This window comes from Haematobia irritans, chromosome 4 (assembly GCF_050003625.1).
Source record: "Haematobia irritans isolate KBUSLIRL chromosome 4, ASM5000362v1, whole genome shotgun sequence".
NCBI lineage: Eukaryota > Metazoa > Arthropoda > Insecta > Diptera > Muscidae > Haematobia > Haematobia irritans.
The window spans coordinates 217168032-217189211 of record NC_134400.1 but is presented as its reverse complement, the minus strand read 5'-3'; the positions used below and the strand labels follow the sequence as shown (position 1 = coordinate 217189211).

General features: G+C 35.2%; 1 protein-coding gene across 4 annotated transcripts in view; it reads left to right on the top strand.

Annotated features, from left to right (window-relative positions):
* LOC142234983 (RNA-binding protein Musashi homolog Rbp6) overlaps positions 1–21180 on the top strand; it is a 1501536-nt gene that overhangs the window by 951611 nt on the left and 528745 nt on the right. For all 4 annotated transcript variants that reach the window (XM_075306193.1, XM_075306192.1, XM_075306194.1 and 1 more), the window contains exon 7: positions 17345–17437. In XM_075306193.1, the coding sequence (XP_075162308.1) occupies positions 17345–17437 (93 nt within the window). The remainder of the gene's footprint in view (positions 1–17344; positions 17438–21180) is intronic.

Below are 21180 nucleotides of genomic sequence, written 5' to 3'. Positions count from 1 at the left end.
CTGTAGCATTTCATCCCACCGCCGTTAATTTTTTGGGTATTTCCTCAGGAAGGGTTATCCCCCTTTGCGAGCAGAAAAAAAAACAACACATACTAACACATTGACTGGAACTAACGAATGTTGAAGGTGGATAATGAAACATTGCCCAACACAAATTTGTTGTATACAAGTGTTGTATGCAATATTGTTGTTGTTGTTAACGACATTTCAACATTTCACTTTGGTATAATAGAGCATCAACGATAGAGGGTGAGTGGCAATGCAACTGAGAGAGAGAGAGAGAGAGTGAGAGAGCGAGCGAAAAGATGAAAGATGACTAAATAAATAAATAATTCACACAGCAAAGTGTTAAATTGATTTGCCTCTTCTTTGCTTGGGCATTTTGATGGTGAATATTTCCACAATGCCAACAGCAACAAAAACATTACAAATTATTTTAATATTCATAAAACTGACTAATTTTAAGAAAATATCTTTAATAGTGAAGGGTTGATATTGTTCTTGCGGAAAGGCAATGTCTGATGAAAATCAAATGGAATGGTATGGGAAGTTTTCATAATTTACATAAATCTCAGAGTTTTAATGGAATTTTTTTTTTGCCATTGACTGCCATTATCGACATAAAATTTCATTTCAAAGTCAAAACAAATAGTGCTAATTAAGGAAAGACCCGTTTTTCATTCGCCTTTAGGGGTGAGTGACAGCATTTGGATTATATTAAATTTTATGAAGGTTTTTAAATCCAATAATATTTATAGTAAAATAATTAAAATTTTTCTACTAATTCATGAACATCTTTTGGTCATACATTCAAAAACCAGTGACCCCATCAGGAAGGAAAATTATGGCTAATTTTGAGAAAATTAATTTAATTTTGGGAAATTTTAACAAAACTGTATCAACAATGCAGATTTCACGTCGATAAGTATATATTTTTTGACCAATTCAAGAAATTTTATTAGACGTTTTTACTTGTTACAGAAAATTGAAGTTAAAAATTGCAAAAATGTCTTTAGTGCCATACGAAGTTCGAGATGGGCTAACTATTGGTAAAATTTACAAATTTTAAGAAATTCGGAACTATTTTGTGGAAGACGCGAATTTTGTAAATCTTCTAAATTTGTGTATATTGTTTCCCTCTTTTTTAGTTAATTTAACTAACGTATGCAAAAAAATAATTTAAAAAATTTCAAGAAAATTTCCTAAAAACATAATAATTCCATGAACTAAAATGAAATCAAGTTGACTATAGTACCATATAGAGTTCACCTTTGTTTGAGTGTACTTAATTTAATTTCCATGTTTAAGAAAAATTTGAGATAGAATTTGTAAAAATGTGAATGTATGTTCGGTAAAAAAGAAAAATATTAACAAATTCAAAATTTGCTACTATTTTTTGTTCTTGTAACTAAAGTAAACCAAAAACTATGAAAATCAAGAAAATTTTCCCTTATTAAGGAAATTTTAATTAAAGCACAATCACTTGCATGAACTAAAATACAGTCAAACTGGCTTTAGTGGCCCCCTTTGGTTTTAAGTAAGTCTATCAATATTAAAAAGACATAGGCTCTTTCGAATAAGCTATGAAATGCCAATTAGCCCAGCTGTTAAATTCTACCAAGCTACACTAAAAAAAAACACTTGGATCTCAATTTTTCGATCTTCCATTGAAAATTTTGTATTAATTCCGAGACAAATAGCTCTTCCTAATTTAAACAAAAAACAAGTATATACGGCCGTAAGTTAGGCCAGGCCGAATCTTATGTACCCTCCACCATGGATTGCGTAGAAACTTCTAAGAAAGACTATCATCCACAATCGAATTACTTGGGTTGTGGTATCTTAAAACTTCTTAACATCGTTTTCTAAATTATGAGAGTACGTGGTATATATTAGACAATACGTAGAGCGCCAGAATTGAAATATGGGGGTCGCTTATATGGGGGCTATATACAATTGTGAACTTGATATGGACCAATTTTTGTGTGATTGGGGATGGATTTATCTGAGGGCTATATACCAGATCGGATGAATTTTGCTTCTCCAAAAGTCACCGGAGGTCAAATCTGGGGATCGGTTTATATGAGGCCAGTATATAATTATGGACCGATTTAGACTAATTTCTGCATGGGTGTTTGAGGCCACATATTAACACCACGTACCAAATTTCAACTGAATCAGATGAAGTTTGGTCTTCCAAGAGGCTATCGAGGTCAAATCTGGTGATCGGTTTGTATGGGGGCTATATATAATTATGGACCGATGTTAGCCAATTTTTACATGGTCATTAGAGACCATATACTAACACCATGTACCAAATTTCTGCCGGATCGGATCAAATTTGCTTCTCTTAGAGGCTCCGCAAGCCAAATCTGGTGATCGGTTTGTATGGGGGCTATATATAATTATGGACCGATGTAGACCAATTTTTGCATGGTTGTTAGAGACCATATATTAACACCATGTACCAAATTTCAGCCGGATCGGATGAAATTTGCTTCCCTTAGAGGCTCCGCAAGCGAAATCGGGGGATCGGTTTATATGGGGGCTATATATAATTATGGACCGAAGTGGACCAAGTTTTGCATGGTTGTTAGAGACCATATACTAACACCATGTACCAAATTTCAGCCGGATCGGATGAAATTTGCTTCTCTTAAAGGCTCCGAAAGCCAAATCGGGGGATCGGTTTATATGGGGGCTATATATAATTATGGACAAATTTTTGCGTGGTTGTTAGAGACCATATACTAACACTTTGTACCAAATTTCAGCCGGATCGGATGAAATTTGCTTCTCTTAGAGGGTCTGCAAGCCAAATTTGGGGGACCGTTTATATGGGGGCTATACGTAAAAGTGGGCAGATGTGGACAAATTTTTACATGGTTGTTAGGGACCATATACTAACATCATGTACCAAATTTCAGCCAGATCGGATGTAATTTGCTTCTCTTGGAGGATTCGCAAGCCAAATTTGGGGGTCCGTTTATATGGGGGTTATACGTAAAAGTGGACCGATATGGCCCATTTGCAATACCATTCGACCTACATCAATAACAACTACTTGTGCAAAGTTTCAAGTCGATAGGTTGTTGCGGATCGTGATTTCAACAGACGGACGGACGGACGGACATGCTCAGATCGACTCAGAATTTCACCACGACCCAGAATATATATATATACATTATGGGGTCTTAGAGCAATATTTCGATGTGTTACAAACGGAATGACAAAGTTGATATACCCCCCATCCTATGGTGGAGGGTATAAAAAGTTATTTAGATTTAAATCTAGGCTCTATACAATTAAACTTAGGATATACATGTTGGCTGATATGATATATCCTACTTAAAGTTTCTATCAATTCTAAACAACATCCAGTGGCAGTTTATTCTATTGTTAACAAGCTTAAAAAAGTTTGATCTACGGGATCCCATATCAACTTGGTTTGCTCGCAACCTTCCGAAGAGACCCAACGGGTTTGTCAGATATGTAATGCAACTATATAATTTTCTTTTTTTAGTTTTATTGCATTTAACTAACAAATGTTGAAAATAACATAATATTTTACAATCAGTTTAGATTTCTTCAAATTGGCTACCTTTGGTACGAATCGTGGCCTTCAAATGGCCGGTAAAGCGATCACAAGCTGCACAGAAACTGGCTCTACTGTTTTTTGACCGATTCCCAGCGAAATGACGTCTTGAGATGATCGACATTTTGTTATATTTTAGTGCCAACCATACGCGTGCTGAGTCCAATTGGAATGTCCATGGTACTGTCCAAATGCCTCAGTGGTAAAAGTCCAATGGATTGAGTTCCGGAGATTTTGGTGGCCATTGTCCAACAGAAATGAAGAGAGGAATTTCCTTTTTAACTCGTTCTTGGCTAAAGCTTACTGAGTCCTGTTGGAATGTACCTGCTATGCGGCCGAAATGATTGTCTGCCCAGGGATTTAATACTGCCCTTAGGAAATTTTCTTGATAACATGTGGCATTTAGTTTGATCCCACGGTCGATGAATACAAGGATAGGGGTTTGACCATCGACCATAAGGGCAGCCCACACCATTACCATTGGCGGCGCTTGAGTTCTGGTGCCCAATCGAAGGTGTAAACTGTCAGCAATATTTTCTCTAAACCACGACATGTTCGTTATTAGTATGAAATGTCATTGTTTGGTGGGGAAAAAATTAACCACTTCGTTTGAAAATTTGACTACATTGTATTCCATTATTAGAGATTTCCTTAAAAAAAAAAAAACAAAAACAAAAAAAAAAACGTTCTGAGCGTAGTTGCTATAATATTATTCTTTTTCCTTTTATTTTATTCCCAAAAAAAAAAAAAAAATAGCAATGTAGCTAACCCAACTAGAAAATATCAGCAGATTTTATTATTGGTGTATTGAAGTCTCCTTTTACAATCCACATTACTAACCTAATCCAGGAGAGGGTAAACAACTATGTGAGACATTAAAAAAATGCAAAAGAAACAACCTTATTTTCAAGTTAAATCTATTTAAACGAATATAGCCATACTAAATTGTTGGCAAATCAAATTAATATGTCACATTGACTTATGGTCCAAATAACAACACTGGTTTATGTGAAAAAAAAAAGAATCTTCCAGAGAAATCGCAGTAGCAGCAGCAAATGCAGCATCAACAACGTTAGCTACAATGCATTGCAACAATGGAACAATGGAAAGAAGAACAACACCAGCAACAATGATAAAAATAAAATATATTACCCATTGTTTGTAGAAATGCAACTCACTGGAATTGCTCGGTTCTCATCACAACAAAAAAGGGGTGGAGGCAAGAGTAATGCTAGTGCAGTGCATTCGTTTGTTCGTTCGTTTTTAAATTATGATCCTATTAACAACTCTGTTTTGATGACATTTTAACAACTGAAAGCCCATTTCTCATTTATCCTTGTCCCATATTGAATTTTTATGGACGGAAGGAAAAAGAGTAAATTCACCAACATTGCCCCTTCCATGCTAACACACATCAGCAAGAGCAACTCCGTTGTCAAATGCAATGCCCATTTAAATATAAAAGAGGCCATATGTACTGGCTAGCAGAAGACGACATGTGTTTCATAGAGAAAATAACGAGAGAGAGACTGTAGGAGAAAGAGGGAGACTTGTGAAAGAGAGTGTTTATCTTATAAATGCACATGAATTATATAAAATTGTACGAGTGACATATTAATATGTGTATTATAGGAGAATCTGCTTGGACAAAACCATACACATACATGCATTTATACCCACCATACTCTACCATGATGACCGGTTAAATGAATTGTCGACTTTATTGAAGAAGGCAAAAAAACAAACTTTGGTTATCTCTTGTAAAAATTCCATGCAGACATTTTCTCAGAGAATTGAAATGAGTATGCCTTTCAATGCAAAGGATTAACAGGACGTACGAATATAACTTGCCTCATAATAATAAAGCAATGAAGGCAGACAAGTGCCGACTTTAACAAGGTGTTGGCTTGATAGATGTTTTTTTATTTCACCATACTTCAGCAACAGGGTTTTGAATGGATCCACGTTTGAACATCGGCGACCATACAATAGTCGAAACAGTGGGCTGTGGACCACGGTTGTCACTCGAGCCAAAAACAAAAATATTTTATTTTAAAATGTAAAATTTTATTTCTACAGTAAATTTTATGAACACATAACATACAATATTTGAAACAATGGGCTGTGGACCACGGTTGCCACTCGAGCCACAAGCAAAAATATCTTATTTTAAATTTTACAATTTTATTTCTACCGAAAATTTTGTAAACACTTTATTTTTATAAAAATTTTTGTAAATTTTTTTTTCGACACAAAATTGTGTCAAAATGTTATTTCTATAGAAAGTTTTGCAAAAATTTTAATTTTATAGGAAATTTTGTCAAAATTTTATTTCTATAGAATATATTGTCAAAACCTTATTTCTATAGCAAATATTGTCAAAATTGTATTGTTAGTTTTGCAAAAAATTTATTTCTACAGAAAATTCTGTCAAAATTTTATTTCTATAGAAAGTTTTGAAAAAAGTTTTCAAAGTTTGAAAAAGAAAATTTTGTCAAAATTTGATTTCTATATAAAATTTGGTCAAAATTTTATTTTCATAGAAAATATTATCAAAATTATATTTCTATAGAAAATGTTGGTCCATATCGGTCTATAGTTATATATAGCCGATCTCCAATCACACAAAAATTGGTCCATATCGGTTCATAATCATGGTTGCCACTCGAGCCAAAAATAATCTACCAAAATTTTATTTCTATATAAAATTTGGTCAAAATTTTATTTCTAAAGAAAATTTTGTTAAAATTTCATTTCTATAGAAAATTTAGTCAAAAGTTTATTTCTACAGAAATTTTTTATCAAGATTTTATTCTATACAAATTTTTGTCAAAAATTTATTTTTATAGAAAATTTGTGAAGTACCTCTTAGTTGGAGAGGAATATTTTGCAAAATCTACCAAAACATCAAGAATTCTACGAAACACTAAAAATCTACAATTTTTGGTAGAATTGTACCAACTCTGGCAACCGTGTTGCGGACGTGCTCCGAAGAAGGCGCAGAATGGTTCATTCGTCTGGAATGTAATAATCACCGTTTTCTAGTCTATTGATTAGTTTATATCCCAGCAAAAAAAATTTGGAAGTTCTTCAAAAGGCACAACTTTAAAAGCACTTCCAGAAGATGCACTCCCAATGATGTTCTTTATTTTAACTACCCAGAAAGTTCTTTTAATTAAATTTTTTATAACATGGTTTTTTCATACTTTTAATGGGTAATTATACCCTCCACCATAGGATGGGGGTATATTAACTTTGTCATTCCGTTTGTAACACATCGAAATATTGCTCTAAGACCACATAAAGTATATATATTCTGGGTCGTGGTGAAATTCTGAGTCGATCTAAGCATGTCCGTCCGTCCGTCCGTCTGTCCGTCCGTCTGTCCGGCTGTCCGTCCGTCTGTGGAAATCACGCTAACTTCCGAACGAAACAAGCTATCGACTTGAAACTTGGCACAAGTAGTTGTTATTGATGTAGGTCGGATGGTATTGAAAATGGGCCATATCGGACCACGTTTACGTATAGCCCCCATATAAACCGATCCCCAAATTTGGCTTGGGGAGCCTCCCGGAGCAGCAAAATTCATCCGATCCGGTTCAAATTTGGTACGTGGTCTTAGTATACGGTCTCTAACAACCATGCAAAAATTGGTCCATATCGGTCCATAATTATATATAGCCCCCATATAAACCGATCCCCAGATTTGACCTCCGGAGACTTTTGGAGGGGCAAAATTCATCCGATCCGGTTGAAATTTGGTACCTGATGTTAGTATACGGCCTCTAACAACCATGCAAAAATTGGTCCATATCGGTCCATAATTATATATAGCCCCCATATAAACCGATCCCCAGATTTGACCTCCGGAGCCTCTTGGAGGGGCAAATTTCATCCGATCCGGTTGAAATTTGGTACCTGATGTTAGTTTATGGCCTCTAATAACCATGCAAAAATTGGTCCATATCGGTCCATAATTATATATAGTTCCCATATAAACCGTCCCCAGATTTGACGTCCGGAACCTCTTGGAGGAGAACAAGTCATCCGATACGGTTGAAATTTGGTACATTTTGTCAATATATGGCCTCTAATAGCCATGTAAAAATTGGTCCATATCGGTCTTTAGTTATATATAGCCGATGACTTATTACACAAAAATTGGTCCATATCGCCAAAAATAATCTACCAAAACTTTATTTCGATAGAAAATTTTGTCAAATTTTATTACTATAGAAAGTTTTGTTAAAATTTCATTTCTATAGAAAGTTTTGTCAAAAGTTTATTTCTATAGAAATGTTTGTCAAAATTTTATTTCTATAGAAAATTTTGTAAAAAATTTATTTCTGTAGAAAATTTTGTCAACATTTTATTTCTATACAAAATTTTGTCAAAATTTCATTTCTACACAAAATTTTGTCAACATTTTATTTCTATAGAAATTTTTGTCAAAATTGTATTGCTATAGAAAATTTTGTCAAGTTTTTATTTCTATAGAAAATTTTGTCAAATTTTTATTTCTATAGAAAATTTTGTCAAAATTTTATTTCTATAGAAAATTTTGTCAAGGTTTCATTTCTATATAAAATTTTGTCAAAATTTTATTTCTATAGAAAATTTTGTCAAACTATATTATATACGTATTTAATCGGCCTTTTTTTGTTTAATATATACCCCGTATGGGCTAACTTACAATTTAGAAGACAGTGTTAAAAAGTTTTACGATACCTTGCCATCGGCAAGTGTTATCGCAACCCAAGTAATTCGATTGTGGATGACAGCCTTTAGTAGAAGTTCCTACGCAATCCATGGTGGAGGGTACATAAGATTCGGCCTGGCCGAACTTACGGCCGTATATACTTGTTTTAACTTTTTTTGTTTCAAATTGGTTAAAAACAGTTTAAGAATTCATAAAATAGTACAAATCATTTAAATTTGGTCGAAAAAAATGCTAAATCCAATCTGAAAAAATTGTGCATTTTTGAAAATATTTGAGGTCAAACGTTTCCGACAAGCGTTAGAATCCATTAAAAATTATATAAAATTATAAAAATTATTTATTTCACAAAATATCACAGAATTTTTTAATTTACATCCAAAACATTGAATTCGGATGACACCTAACGAAGTGATGCAAATTCAGTGCAACGGCTGTTGAAATGGAGGACTTCCGTCCTATGACAAGCCCATGTTAAATTCATCGCTTCTGCGTCAATTTTGCACCATTTCCGGATCCAAAAAGATCATTTTCATTACTTTTTTGCCGACGTTTTTTTTTTTTTTTGCTGGGAATTAACTGCCTGTAAAAGTGCAAATTTAATAAAAATTAACCCGACTTCGCGATATTCTCATTTGATGGGATCATATACCCCGATGCTTCGGTATTATCGTTCAAGCAACGATGATCACCTTCGAAACGAGCGTTAACATCCACAGTTATGTGTGTGTAAATAGAGAGCAAAATGTTTTACAGTGACAACTATGTTAACAAAGAACTCTGGTGTTGCCACCATTCAGAAATAAACACAAGGATGAGCATTTTTCATATGCAATCAATTTGAAGGTGTACCCCATTATCAACATACAGTATGTCAAGAATGATTTTACACATCTTAAATAAATTAGTGTTTTTAACAACGCGCCATTAAAAACAGATTTGTATTTTTGTAGTTTATTTTTATACCCACCACCATAGAATGGTGACGGGGGTATAATAAGTTTGTCATTCCGTTTGTAACGCATCGAAATATCGATTTCCGACTATATAAAGTATATATATTCTTGATCAGGGAGAAATTCTAAGACGATATAGCCATGTCCGTCTGTCCGTCTGTCTGTCTGTCTGTCTGTCTGTTGTAATCACGCTACAGTCTTCAATAATAAAGCAGTCGTGCTGAAATTTCGCACAAACTCGTCTTTCGTCTGCAGGCAGGTCAAGTTCGAAGATGGGCTATATCGGTCCAAGTTTTGATATAGTCCCCATATAAACCGACCTCCCGATTTGGGGTCTTGGGCTTATATAAACCTTAGTTTCTATCCAATTTGCCTGAAATTGGAAATCTAGAGGTATTTTATGACCACAAAGAGGTGTGCCAAAAATGGTGAGTATCGGTCCATGTTTTGATATAGCCCCCATATAGACCGATCTCCCGATTATATTTCTAGGGCTTCTAGAATCGATAGTTTCTATCCAATTCGCCTGAAATTGGAAATCTAAAGGTATTTTAGCACCACAAAGAGGTGTGCTAAAATTGGTGAGTATCGGTCCAGGTTTTGGTATATCCCCCATATAGACCGATTTCCCGATTTTATTTCTTGGGCTTCTAGAATCCGTAGTTATTATCCAATTTGGCTGAAATTTGAAATCTAGAGATATTTTAGGACCATAAAGAGGTGTGCTAAAATTGGTGAGTATCGGTCCAGGTTTTGGTATATCCCCCATATAGACCGATCTCCCGATTTGGGGTCTTGGGCTTATAGAATCCGATAAAGAGGTGTGCCGAAAATGGTGAGTATCGGTCCATGTTTTGGTATAGCCCCCATATAGACCGATCTCCCGTTTTTACTTCTTGGCCGTCTAAAATCTGTAGTTTTTATCCAATTTGCCTGAAATTAGAAATCTAGAGGTATTTTAAAACCATAAAGAGGTGTGCTGAAAATGATGAGTATCGGACCATGTTTTTATATAGCAACCATATAGACCGATCTTCAGATTTTATTCCTTGGCTTATAGAAACCGTAGCTTTTATCGAACTTGCCTCAAATTGGAAATCTAGAAGTATTTTAGGACTATAAAAAGGTATACCGAAAATGGTGAGTATAGGTCCATGTTTTGATATAGCTATCAGATAGACCGATCTCCCGATATTACTTTTTGGGCTTCTAGAAACCGTAATTGTTGTCCACTTTGCCTGAAATCGAAAATCTGGAGGTTTTTAGGAATACAAATAGGTGTGCAAGAAATGATTTTATTTTTTAGAAATCTACAGGTATTTTAGGACCTTAAATGTGAGAGCCGAAAATGGCGTGTATTGGTCCCTGTTTTGGTTTATATCCCAAATAGACCGATCTCCCGATTTTACTTCTTGGGCTTTTAGAAACCATAGTTTTTATCAAATTTGCATGAAATTTTTAATCTAGAAGTATTTTAGGAACATAAAGAGGTGTGCCGAAAATGGTGAATATCGGTCCATGTGTACTGATAATGAAAATTGCTTAAAACTGAATTATAGTTTCCAGATTTTACATCTGGTAATCTACAGATGTTAGATTTTAAATCAAGGCGTTATTTCATTTTCATTTCATTTGCACACGATGTTTATGATTCCTCTAAAACTCAAACAAATATGGTTCTTATAAATCCACAATCTGATCTAGTCTTCATAGGTAAAATCTTTGAATTTATCTTCGGGAAGTGTACTGGTTGAACTGATCTGCTTGTCACAAATCCCCCTGAAATTTTCACAGGAAACTATAATATTTGATTCATGGTGGTGGGTATTTAAGGTTCGGCCCGGCCGAACTTACTGCTTTATATACTTGTTACGTATTATACTTAATATATAGCTAATAGCTCGCTTTAAAAAATTCTCCAATATAATTGAAACATTATGGCGAATTTCAATTTGAGAATTTGTTGCTACTGTTGAGGGTAATATCAAATATTTCAACAATTTCTCAATTTGAATTTTAGCCTAATCCTTTGAAAAATGCTTGAATGTGAGTTGAATAGAAGCATTTCTCCAGTGCTTGTGTTTATTGGGAGACCACAATGCCGGATTCTAGCGTAGACACATTTTGTCGAAATGTTTCTTGAATTTTGCGGATACTCCTACTGGTAATAAAATCACGCATATTGTTGCAAATATTTGTTTGTATTTTAGTAGCCCAACTAAGTAAGCAAAGTCCATTACTGTGGTTGTTGATTTCTTTCATGTGAGTGGTTTGTGTTTTCTGGACATCCTTCTCTTGAACTCTTTGAAAGCGTGCATCTATACATGCATGCGTGTTTGGGATAATAGGTCTGTAATAGTGGTATGTATAGCTGCCACACCAGTTTGGTAAGTGACTACAAAACGTCGTTTTGTAATCACCCTGCTTATCCCATTAAGATACTTGTGTCTCGAGAAATATTATTAGTGAGAGTTGGCTGTAAAAATGGATAGTGCTTGGGTCCTTGATGGCATAGTTCTTTACTGCATTTCATGATGCATGGCAATAGCTTAACTTTGCCAAGTACGAGCATGTGAGTGCTTGTGTATTTGTGGTACTAAAAAAAAAGATTAACGTGGGTCTCAAGATTCTGTTACTGGGGGTCTACATTGTGCTCTCTACTATCATGATGCTGATGGGTTGTTAACATTTCGTGTTGACACAACTGCATACTCCCTAAAAGACATGGGTGGTTTACTATTCTTCACTCTCTGTCTCACTCTCTCTTTTTCACCCACAATTACGAGATTATGTTGCTATTGGGTTTGTGTGTCCCTTAGTTAAGCAACAAATTTGTAAAATGCTAACCATTATTGCTACGAGTTAAATGCCTTAAGCCAAAGAACCAGGAGAACGTAAATAGTGCTGTGTGTGTGTGGGGGGGGGGGGGGGGGGGGCTTCATATATTGGAGAGGTATAGTGTTTGGTATAGTGCTATTTTAACCAAGTATCCGTAGGGAGCGAATGTGAGTTCTCAGCTGTATAATTTTATACCGTTGTAAACATATGCAACTTTGTTGTAGTTGTTGTTTTTACAGTTTCACTTGTGAAGTAGATGCGTATGCACGCAAATGCTCTTTGGAGTAAACAAACAATCACATACTCCAATTTAAATACCCAAACGTGCGTGCGTGTTGGTGTGTGTGTGTGTGTGTGTGTGAGCGTATATAATTAAGAATTGTTGACAGCTTTCATAGAGTTGCATTTAATTTTTGTCTGTTGGTGCTTTTAACACCTTTTGACGGTACCTTCTTCCAGTTGCATATGACTCCTATATGCACCCTCATTCGCGCGTACTCACACTCACACATTCATACTCAAACATATTGTTCATGAGTGTATGCCAACAATGCAATGTTGTTGATATGAGCTTTATATGACAAGCTGGGCGGGTTGTAGAGCATTAAAGGAAACAATTTTAAATGTTTTACCGTTTCACTGGTGACTCCTGACAAACGCAATGCACGTTAAGTTTCTCAAGATTGTGTTATTTGATACTTTACCTTGTTCACTCACTTGAATGTTAAAGTGTCACAGCATAGGTGTCGTTAAAGTATTTTACTCACAAAAACAAAAAGTTTTTGTTTTTGAATCGACTATCATTGTGCTGAAGCATATGGGTGATGATTATAATGAGATGAATATGAGGGTTCTTTAATGGGTTCTTTTGGAAGACATCTTCTAGAACTGAAAATGGTTGGGTATTAAATTATTTAGTCGTAAATACATTTATGAATAATAGCTCAGAAACTATTGAAAGATCATGAGTGTTTATTTGCCAAGCCTGGCAAAGATTCAAAATGAAGTACATAAGAAAAAAATATTCTTTTGAATAAATTTAAAGATTTCTCCTAGATCTGCGGTAACCTACTTTTAAGAAAAACGTTTAAATTATATAGATTTTATGCCTAAGTTGACATGGAATTTCATTGTAAAATTTTGCTTAAAAAAATGATTTCACTACGCACTAAGAAGTTACTTGGATTTCTTCTCACCTGATTTGTTTGTTGTTCCCAATTTATTTAAAATTTAAGCCATATGTCCCTGAAGTAAAAACGTTTCATACATGGACTAAAACTTTATTTATGTATTTAATTTTTTTTTTTTATTTATTTCATGTTTATACTTTTTGAATGGTGCGCGCTATCATGAGATCCAATTTTACTTTTTTTGCCCAGCTTGACTTTCTGTGTATCACAAGCCACACAGCACACATAACAATGAAGTTATTAAGAGGCAAATTCGGTGAACATTTAGACTATTTTTGTGTGACTATGATAAATCTCATTTCTATAGAGAAAATTAATGCATTGGAATCCAATATTAAAGCATTTATTCGTGAGATACCAGCCGAACCGTTACAAAGAATTTGCCAAAATTTTACTAAGCAGATTTGCTATTTGAGACGCAGTCGCGATCAACATTTGCATGAAATAAACTTCATATAAATATTTCAAACATTTTTCTCCATTTTATGAGTGTTTTTTTTTTTGGAAAATATTACTCTTCATAAACGTTTAAATACCATTCCACTTTAGGTGATAAGCTAGGTTAGGTGGCAGCCCGATGTTCAGGCTCACTTAGACTATTCAGTCCATTGTGATACCACAGTGGTGAACTTCTCTCTTATCACTGAGTGCTACCCGATTCCATGTTAAGCAGCACTCAGTGATAAGAGAGAAGTTCACCACTATGGTATCACAAAGGACTGAATAGTCTAGCCTCGAGACGAACGATTGGTCAAAAATCCCATATTGATATCTCGTAAACCAGAGTCTGTGGAATGCCAATTCGGTGTTCGATAGTAAATCAAAAATAATGAGTTCATGACAAATTTCAGAATTTTGTAGCAAATAGATTTAAAGTTATTTTAGTTTTAGTCTAGATGAACGATTCGCCCCGAGTCCATTTGGTGTTTCATGAACAGGCAGTAAGTCAGCCTGATACATCGGGCTGCTAGGCTAAAACCTTTTCACCATTTAATCATGAACCAATTTTGAGAGCAGTTAAAGAGTTTAAACAAGTATATACGCCCGAAAGTTCGGCCAGGCCGAAGCTTATGTACCCGCCATCATGTATTGCGTAGAAACTTCTTCTGTAACGCTTGCCGATGGCAAGGTATCTTAAAACCTCCTAACACCTTCTTCTAACTTGTAAATCCGTACGTGGTATATATTAAACTAAAAAGGACCAATTAAATACGTATATAATTCAGTTTGACAAAATTTTCTATAGAAATAAAATTTTGACAAAATTTTCTATAGAAATAACATTTTGACAAAATTTTCTATAGAAATAAAATTTTGACAAAATTTTCTATAGAAATAAGATTTTAACAAAAGTTTTTATACAAATAAAATTTTACAAAATTGTCTATAGAAATAAAATTTTGACCAAATTGTCTATAGAAATAATGTTTTGACAAAATTTTCTACAGAAATGAAATTTTAACAAAATTTTCTATAGAAATAAAATTTAAACAAAATTTTCTATAGACATAAAATTTTGACAAAATTATCTATAGAAATAAAATTTTGACAAATTTTTCTATAGAAATAAAAATTTGGTAGATTATTTTTGGCTCGAGTGGTAACCATGATTATGAACCGATATTGACCAATTTTTGTGTGATTGGGGATCGGCTATATAACTTTAGACCGATATAGATCAATTTTTGCATGGTTGTTAGAGACCGTATACCAACACCATGTACCAAATTTCAGCCGGATCAGATGAAATTTGCTTCTCTTTGAGGCTCCGCAAGCCAAATTTGGGGATATGTTAATATGGGGGCTATATATAATTATGGACCGATGTGGACCAATTTTAGCATGGTTGTTAGAGACCATATACTACACCATGTACCAAATTTCAGCAGGATCAGATGAAATTTGCTTCTCTTTGAGGCTCCGCAAGCCAAATCTGGGGATCGGTTTATATGGGAGCTATATATATAATTGTGGACCGATGTAGACCAATTTTAGCATGATTGTTAGGGACCATATACTAACACCATGTACCAAATAACAGCCGTATCGGATGAAATATGCTTCTTTTAGTATACCAACACCATGTACCAAATTTCAGCCGGATCGGATGAAATTTGCTTCTCTTAGAGGCTCCGCAAGCCAAATCTGGGGATCTGTTAATATGGGGGCTATATATATAATTATGGACCGATGTAGACCAATTTTAGCATGATTGTTAGATACCATATACTAACACCATGTACCAAATAACAGCCGTATCGGATGAAATATGCTTCTTTTAGAAGCTCCGCAAGCCAAATCGGAGGGTCCGTTTATATGGGCCCAATACGTAAAAGTGGATCGATATGGCCCATTTGCAATACCATCCGACCTGCTTCAATAACAACTACTTGTGCCAAGTTTCAAGTCGATAGTTTGTTTCGTTCGGAAGTTAGCGTGATTTCAACAGACGGACGGACATGCTTAGATCGACTCAGAATTTCACCACGACCCAGAATATATACACTTTATGGGGACAAAGTTAATATACTCCCCATCCTATGGTGGAGGGTATAAAAAAATATAAAATTGAATAATTTCTTCGACATTATTTGTATTACAGAAAAAGGTGCCAAGAACTAAAAATTTCGTGGAAGTGAAAATTATGTGAGGGAATGAGCACAATCTTCTTGGGGAGAAAATTCTTCCAAGCATATAATATTTTTGGGCTCAAAATGCTTCCAAACATATAATATGTTCACATAAAACAAACATATTACTGTTTCGGCAGTATCCTATAATATATGTGCTTCCTGCAAAATATGTTTGGAACATATGTTAAAGAAGCGATTTTTTTTTGAGGGTGTGTATATCTTTTCCAATTATAGTCCAAAAAGTGATTGAAATTCCGATAAATGAAATCTGTATACCAATTTGAGATTCAAAGAATCAAATTTTAAAGTAAGGTAGTCCCCGTATCTTTGACTTGAAGGCAATACCAAAATCCTTAAGGGAATTTAAATCCTAGGATCCAATTATACTTTTTTTGAGTGTTTTCACACTCGACAACAATGAAGATTTCTTTTCCAATTTATATCAAACCACACGCAGAGAAGGAATATGATCACCTCAAACATGTTTCAAGAGCAAAATGTTATTTTTGTATGGTGACCATGTAACATGTTTGTCACTAAAATGTTATTTTCTCGTCAAATATAACCTGCTTGCCGAAATCAGATATATGATTTCCGAGGAAATAACATGGATGCGAAAACCATGTTACATGGTCACCACCCAAAAATAACATTTTGCTCTTAAAACATGTTTGAGGTGATCATATTCCTTCTCTGGGTGCAATATTTGGATTTTCTAAAATTCCAAAAGTGAAGCGTCCAATCCATTTTCCATTAAAATCTAATATGAAATCGATCAGCTATGCTTATCTAAAAGGGCAAATATGAGAGTGTGAGAGGGCAACACATATCTTACGATGATATATCAGCTCAAGGACTCTTGATCATGCTCATCAAGCTCCTCAGAAACGTCCACTTTGTTTCTTGAAGACTTCAAGGTGAATACTCTCCTCCCCATCTGCTTACTGTATCATACTTGTTTCCATTACTCTTTGGATGCAAAGAGTGCATAGCATACATTGCATTTCCGTGGCTAGGATAAAGCTACACTAACTCATAAATTGTCTGCTTTCAAAAAATATTGCAATTGCCATATTTATCGTCATGATTAATGGAACAATTTACCTCATTGATGGGAAAAATTTGCAATCCTTTAAATTATTTCCAGATATAAAAGCTTAATGCTCAAATGTGAACTTTCTCGAAAATCGATGTCATATAATTTCACTCCCACCCCAAAACTCATCAAAAATGTATGACAAATCACAAGCAACATTAGGAAATATTTTATACCGGCTTCACCAAACACACAAACCAAATGTGTACCACATTGTATTTTACTCGTATTCAGCTAACATTTTCTATATATAAACAACCATATTTATTTGAATGTACATGTTCTGATGGTTTCCTGTTTCGTTTCGTTTTTTTTGCAGATGGTGACGAGAACGAAGAAAATATTTGTGGGTGGCCTATCGGCACCCACAACACTGGAGGATGTCAAAAGCTATTTTGAACAATTTGGTCCGGTAAGTGACACAACATTTATAGACAATGAATGACTTTATGTCATTTCGATTTTCGATTTCTCAATGCAGAGCATTTATATCGTTGTCATATGCATGAAAGCATTCGAATATTACTCGTAGCTATATCTGTGTGGTGATGCTATATAAAATATATAATTTAATAATTTACTATGGCTGGTGTGTTGGAATAAGACAAGGCATTGATGCAATGGGGATATATAGGAGTGCTACCGAGAGAGGGGTCTTATTCAAAATTTACAACTTAAGTAATGACAATAAAACATTTATTACTCTAAAGACTTATCAAATTCACTCAAGTCACCAGTAAGCACATGTCACAAACACTCATGTATACTCACACGCTTACATATGTATGTATGTATGGGGACCCTCGGCATAGCCTCCTTGACTCTCTCACAAACACACACCCACATTGGCAAATTTCAATAATGCTATGTGTCCTAATGAAACACAAAAATGAATTTATGGCTTCAAATTCAATTTTCTTATGAGACAAAGCCACATACATGCATATATACACACATACGCCTGCCATGTCTGAGACATTGGACCCATAGACAGATACAAAGTTCGAGAAATATACCATGATTGACATATAAACACATAAAAGCCATTTACATGCTGAAAAGTCTTCAACAAAGCAACATAAGACAATCAAGGAATGCTTTGATTACTCAGTGCAAGCGAGTTTGAATTTATTTTCCCTTCAGTTCAGATCAGTTTCGTTCGGTTTTTTTTGCTTCGAGAATACTTTCCAGTGATTAAGAAGATGTTGGGAAAAAAGACTCACAATACAAAAATATTGATTGTATCCTGATACCACACACTCTAATAAATGAAGAAAGAAATGGTATTGATACAGCCTAAGGTTAGGATATTGCGTAATATAAGGAGAATTGTTCTAGATATTCGCACCACAGGGAGACTGATATGTAATGCAGCAAAGTAAAGCATTATATTTCTTCATTTGGGGTTTTTTATTTTATTGTTCAAACGCAAAAAAAAAAACAAGTAAGGAAAGTCTAAAGTCGGGCGGGGCCGACTATATTATACCCTGCACCACCTTGCAGATCTAAATTTTCGATACCATATCACATCCGTCAAATGTGTTGGGTGCTATATATAAAGGTTTGTCCCAAATACATACATTTAAATATCACTCGATTTGGACAGAATTTGATAGACTTTTACAAAATCTACAGACTCTAAATTTAAGTCGGCTAATGCACTAGGGTGGAACACAATGTTAGTAAATAAAATATGGGAAACATTTAAATCTGAAGCAATTTTAAGGAAACTTCGCAAAAGTTTATTTACGATTTATCGCTCGATATATATGTATTAGAAGTCTAGGAAAATTAAGCAGTGGCGATTTTACAAGGAAAATGTTGGTATTTTGACCATTTTTGTCGAAATCAGAAAAACATTTATATGGGAGCTATATCTAAATCTGAACCGATTTCAATCAAATTTGGCACACATGACTATATTACCAATTGTACTCCTAGTGCAAAATTTCAACCAAATTGGGCCAAAACTCCGGCTTCTGGGGCCATATAAGTCCATATCGGGCGAAAAATATATATGGAAGCTATATCTAAATCTAAACCGATTTCAATCAACTTTGGCACACATGACTATACTACCAATTGTACTCCTTGTATAAAATTTCAAGCAAATCGGTATAAAACTCTGGCTTCTGGGTCCATATAAGTGCATATCGGGCGAAAGATATATATGGGAGCTATATCTAAATCTGAATCGATTTCAACCAAATTTAGCACGCATAGGTACAATGCTAAATCTACTCCTTGTGCAAAATTTCAACCAAATTCGTCCAAAAATATGGCTTCTGGGGCCATATAAGTCCATATCGGGCGAAAGATATATGTGGGAGCTATATCTAAATCTGAACCGATTTCAATCAAATTTTGCACACTTGACTATACGACTAAGTGTTATGTTTGTACAAAATTTAAAGCACATCGGTATAAAACTCTGGCTGCTGGGTCCATATTAGTGCATATCTGGCGAAAGATATATATGGGAGCTATATCTAAATCTGAACCGATTTCTTCCAAAACCAATAGGGTTCTATTCTGACCCTAATTAGGAACATGTGCCAAATATGACGGCGATTGGACTTAAAGTGCGACCTAGACTTTGATCACAAAAATGTGTTCACAGACAGACGGACGGACGGACAGACGGACATGGTTATATCGACTCAGGGACCCACCCTGAGCATTATTGCCAAAGACACCATGTGTCTATCTCGTCTCCTTCTGGGTGTTACAAACATATGCACTAACTTATAATACCCTGTTCCACAGTGTGGCGCAGGGTATAAATATCGGAAATAAATAAATCAAGAGCATGAGTTTAGATATTTTCGAACACGTCACCTTTGGCACGAATTATGACATTCAACCAGCCGACAAAGCCAAAACCCACATGATGGTGGCTCAGCGTCATTGTGGTACATTCCTGGCTAATTGCTGTCCTGAGATCATCGACATTTTGGAATGTTTTTTTTTCTTGCCAATCTTACTCTCCACAATGATCTAAGCTCTAAGAACCCACAGAATGAGATCCACAAATTTTGGTTGACTTTGTGCGATAGAATTTAAACGAAGTACCTTCGATTAAAGACATTCTTGGTTACTACGTGCTGAGTGCTATAATGCTTAATCCTGTTAGAACGTTCTTAGCCCGAAAATTTTGTCTGTCCAGGCTTCAATACTATATAGTGTCAGTTGACGTATTTCTTCAGGATTAGACACCATCAGGCGACTGAGATGGCAAGGGTTCGAGAGGGCCCTTACTATTGACCACAACTTACCTGTGCTTTCTACCCAGAGAGGGATTATGATCTCCTCAAATATGTTTCAATAGCAAAATTTTATTTTTGGATGGGAAACATCCCAGCAAAAAATGGAGCACTATTTCAGCAGGATTGTAAGTGAGAGAGGCAGCACCAACTGCTTACAAAACAACCGAACCAGCGCTGATTTTTGTGGGCGATGTCCCGATTTATAGCGCTGATATAATTGCTCATTTCTATAACAATATAACGCGCATTTATACTGCATGAATTGGTTGTAATAACGTAAACGAATGATCATAAACTTGTTTGATTACTCGTTTACGTTATTGCCGCCCATACATGCAGTGTGGATGCACTGCCTACTTTATTGTATACCAAAAAGCGCAACTAAAGTTTACTGCTGAAATATTTTTTGCTGGGATGTTTGTTACAACCATATTATTTTCTGCACCTCGTTTTTAAGCCTTTCTTGACTGAAGCGTGCCGAGTGTGATGGTGCTAATTGCTGTTGAAATATCAATCGTCTGCGAACATTTTCCCCATTATGTACGTCATTTATTTTGGCACCATGGTCAATGGATACGAGTGGGGAGCGACCACCGGCCTTTACGGCGACCCAACAAAGCCAAATTATTATTATTATTTGTATACCCTCCACCATAGGATGGCGGGGTATATAAACTTTGTCATTCCGTTTGTAACACACCGAAATATTGCTCTAAGACCCCATAAAGTGTATATATTCTGGGTCGTGGTTTACTTCTGAGTCGATCTGAGCATGTCCGTCCGTCCGTCCGTCTGTTGAAATCACGTTAACTTCCGAACGAAACAAGCTATCGACTTGAAACCCAGATTTGATATCCGGAGCCTCTTGGAGGAGCAAACTTCATCCGAT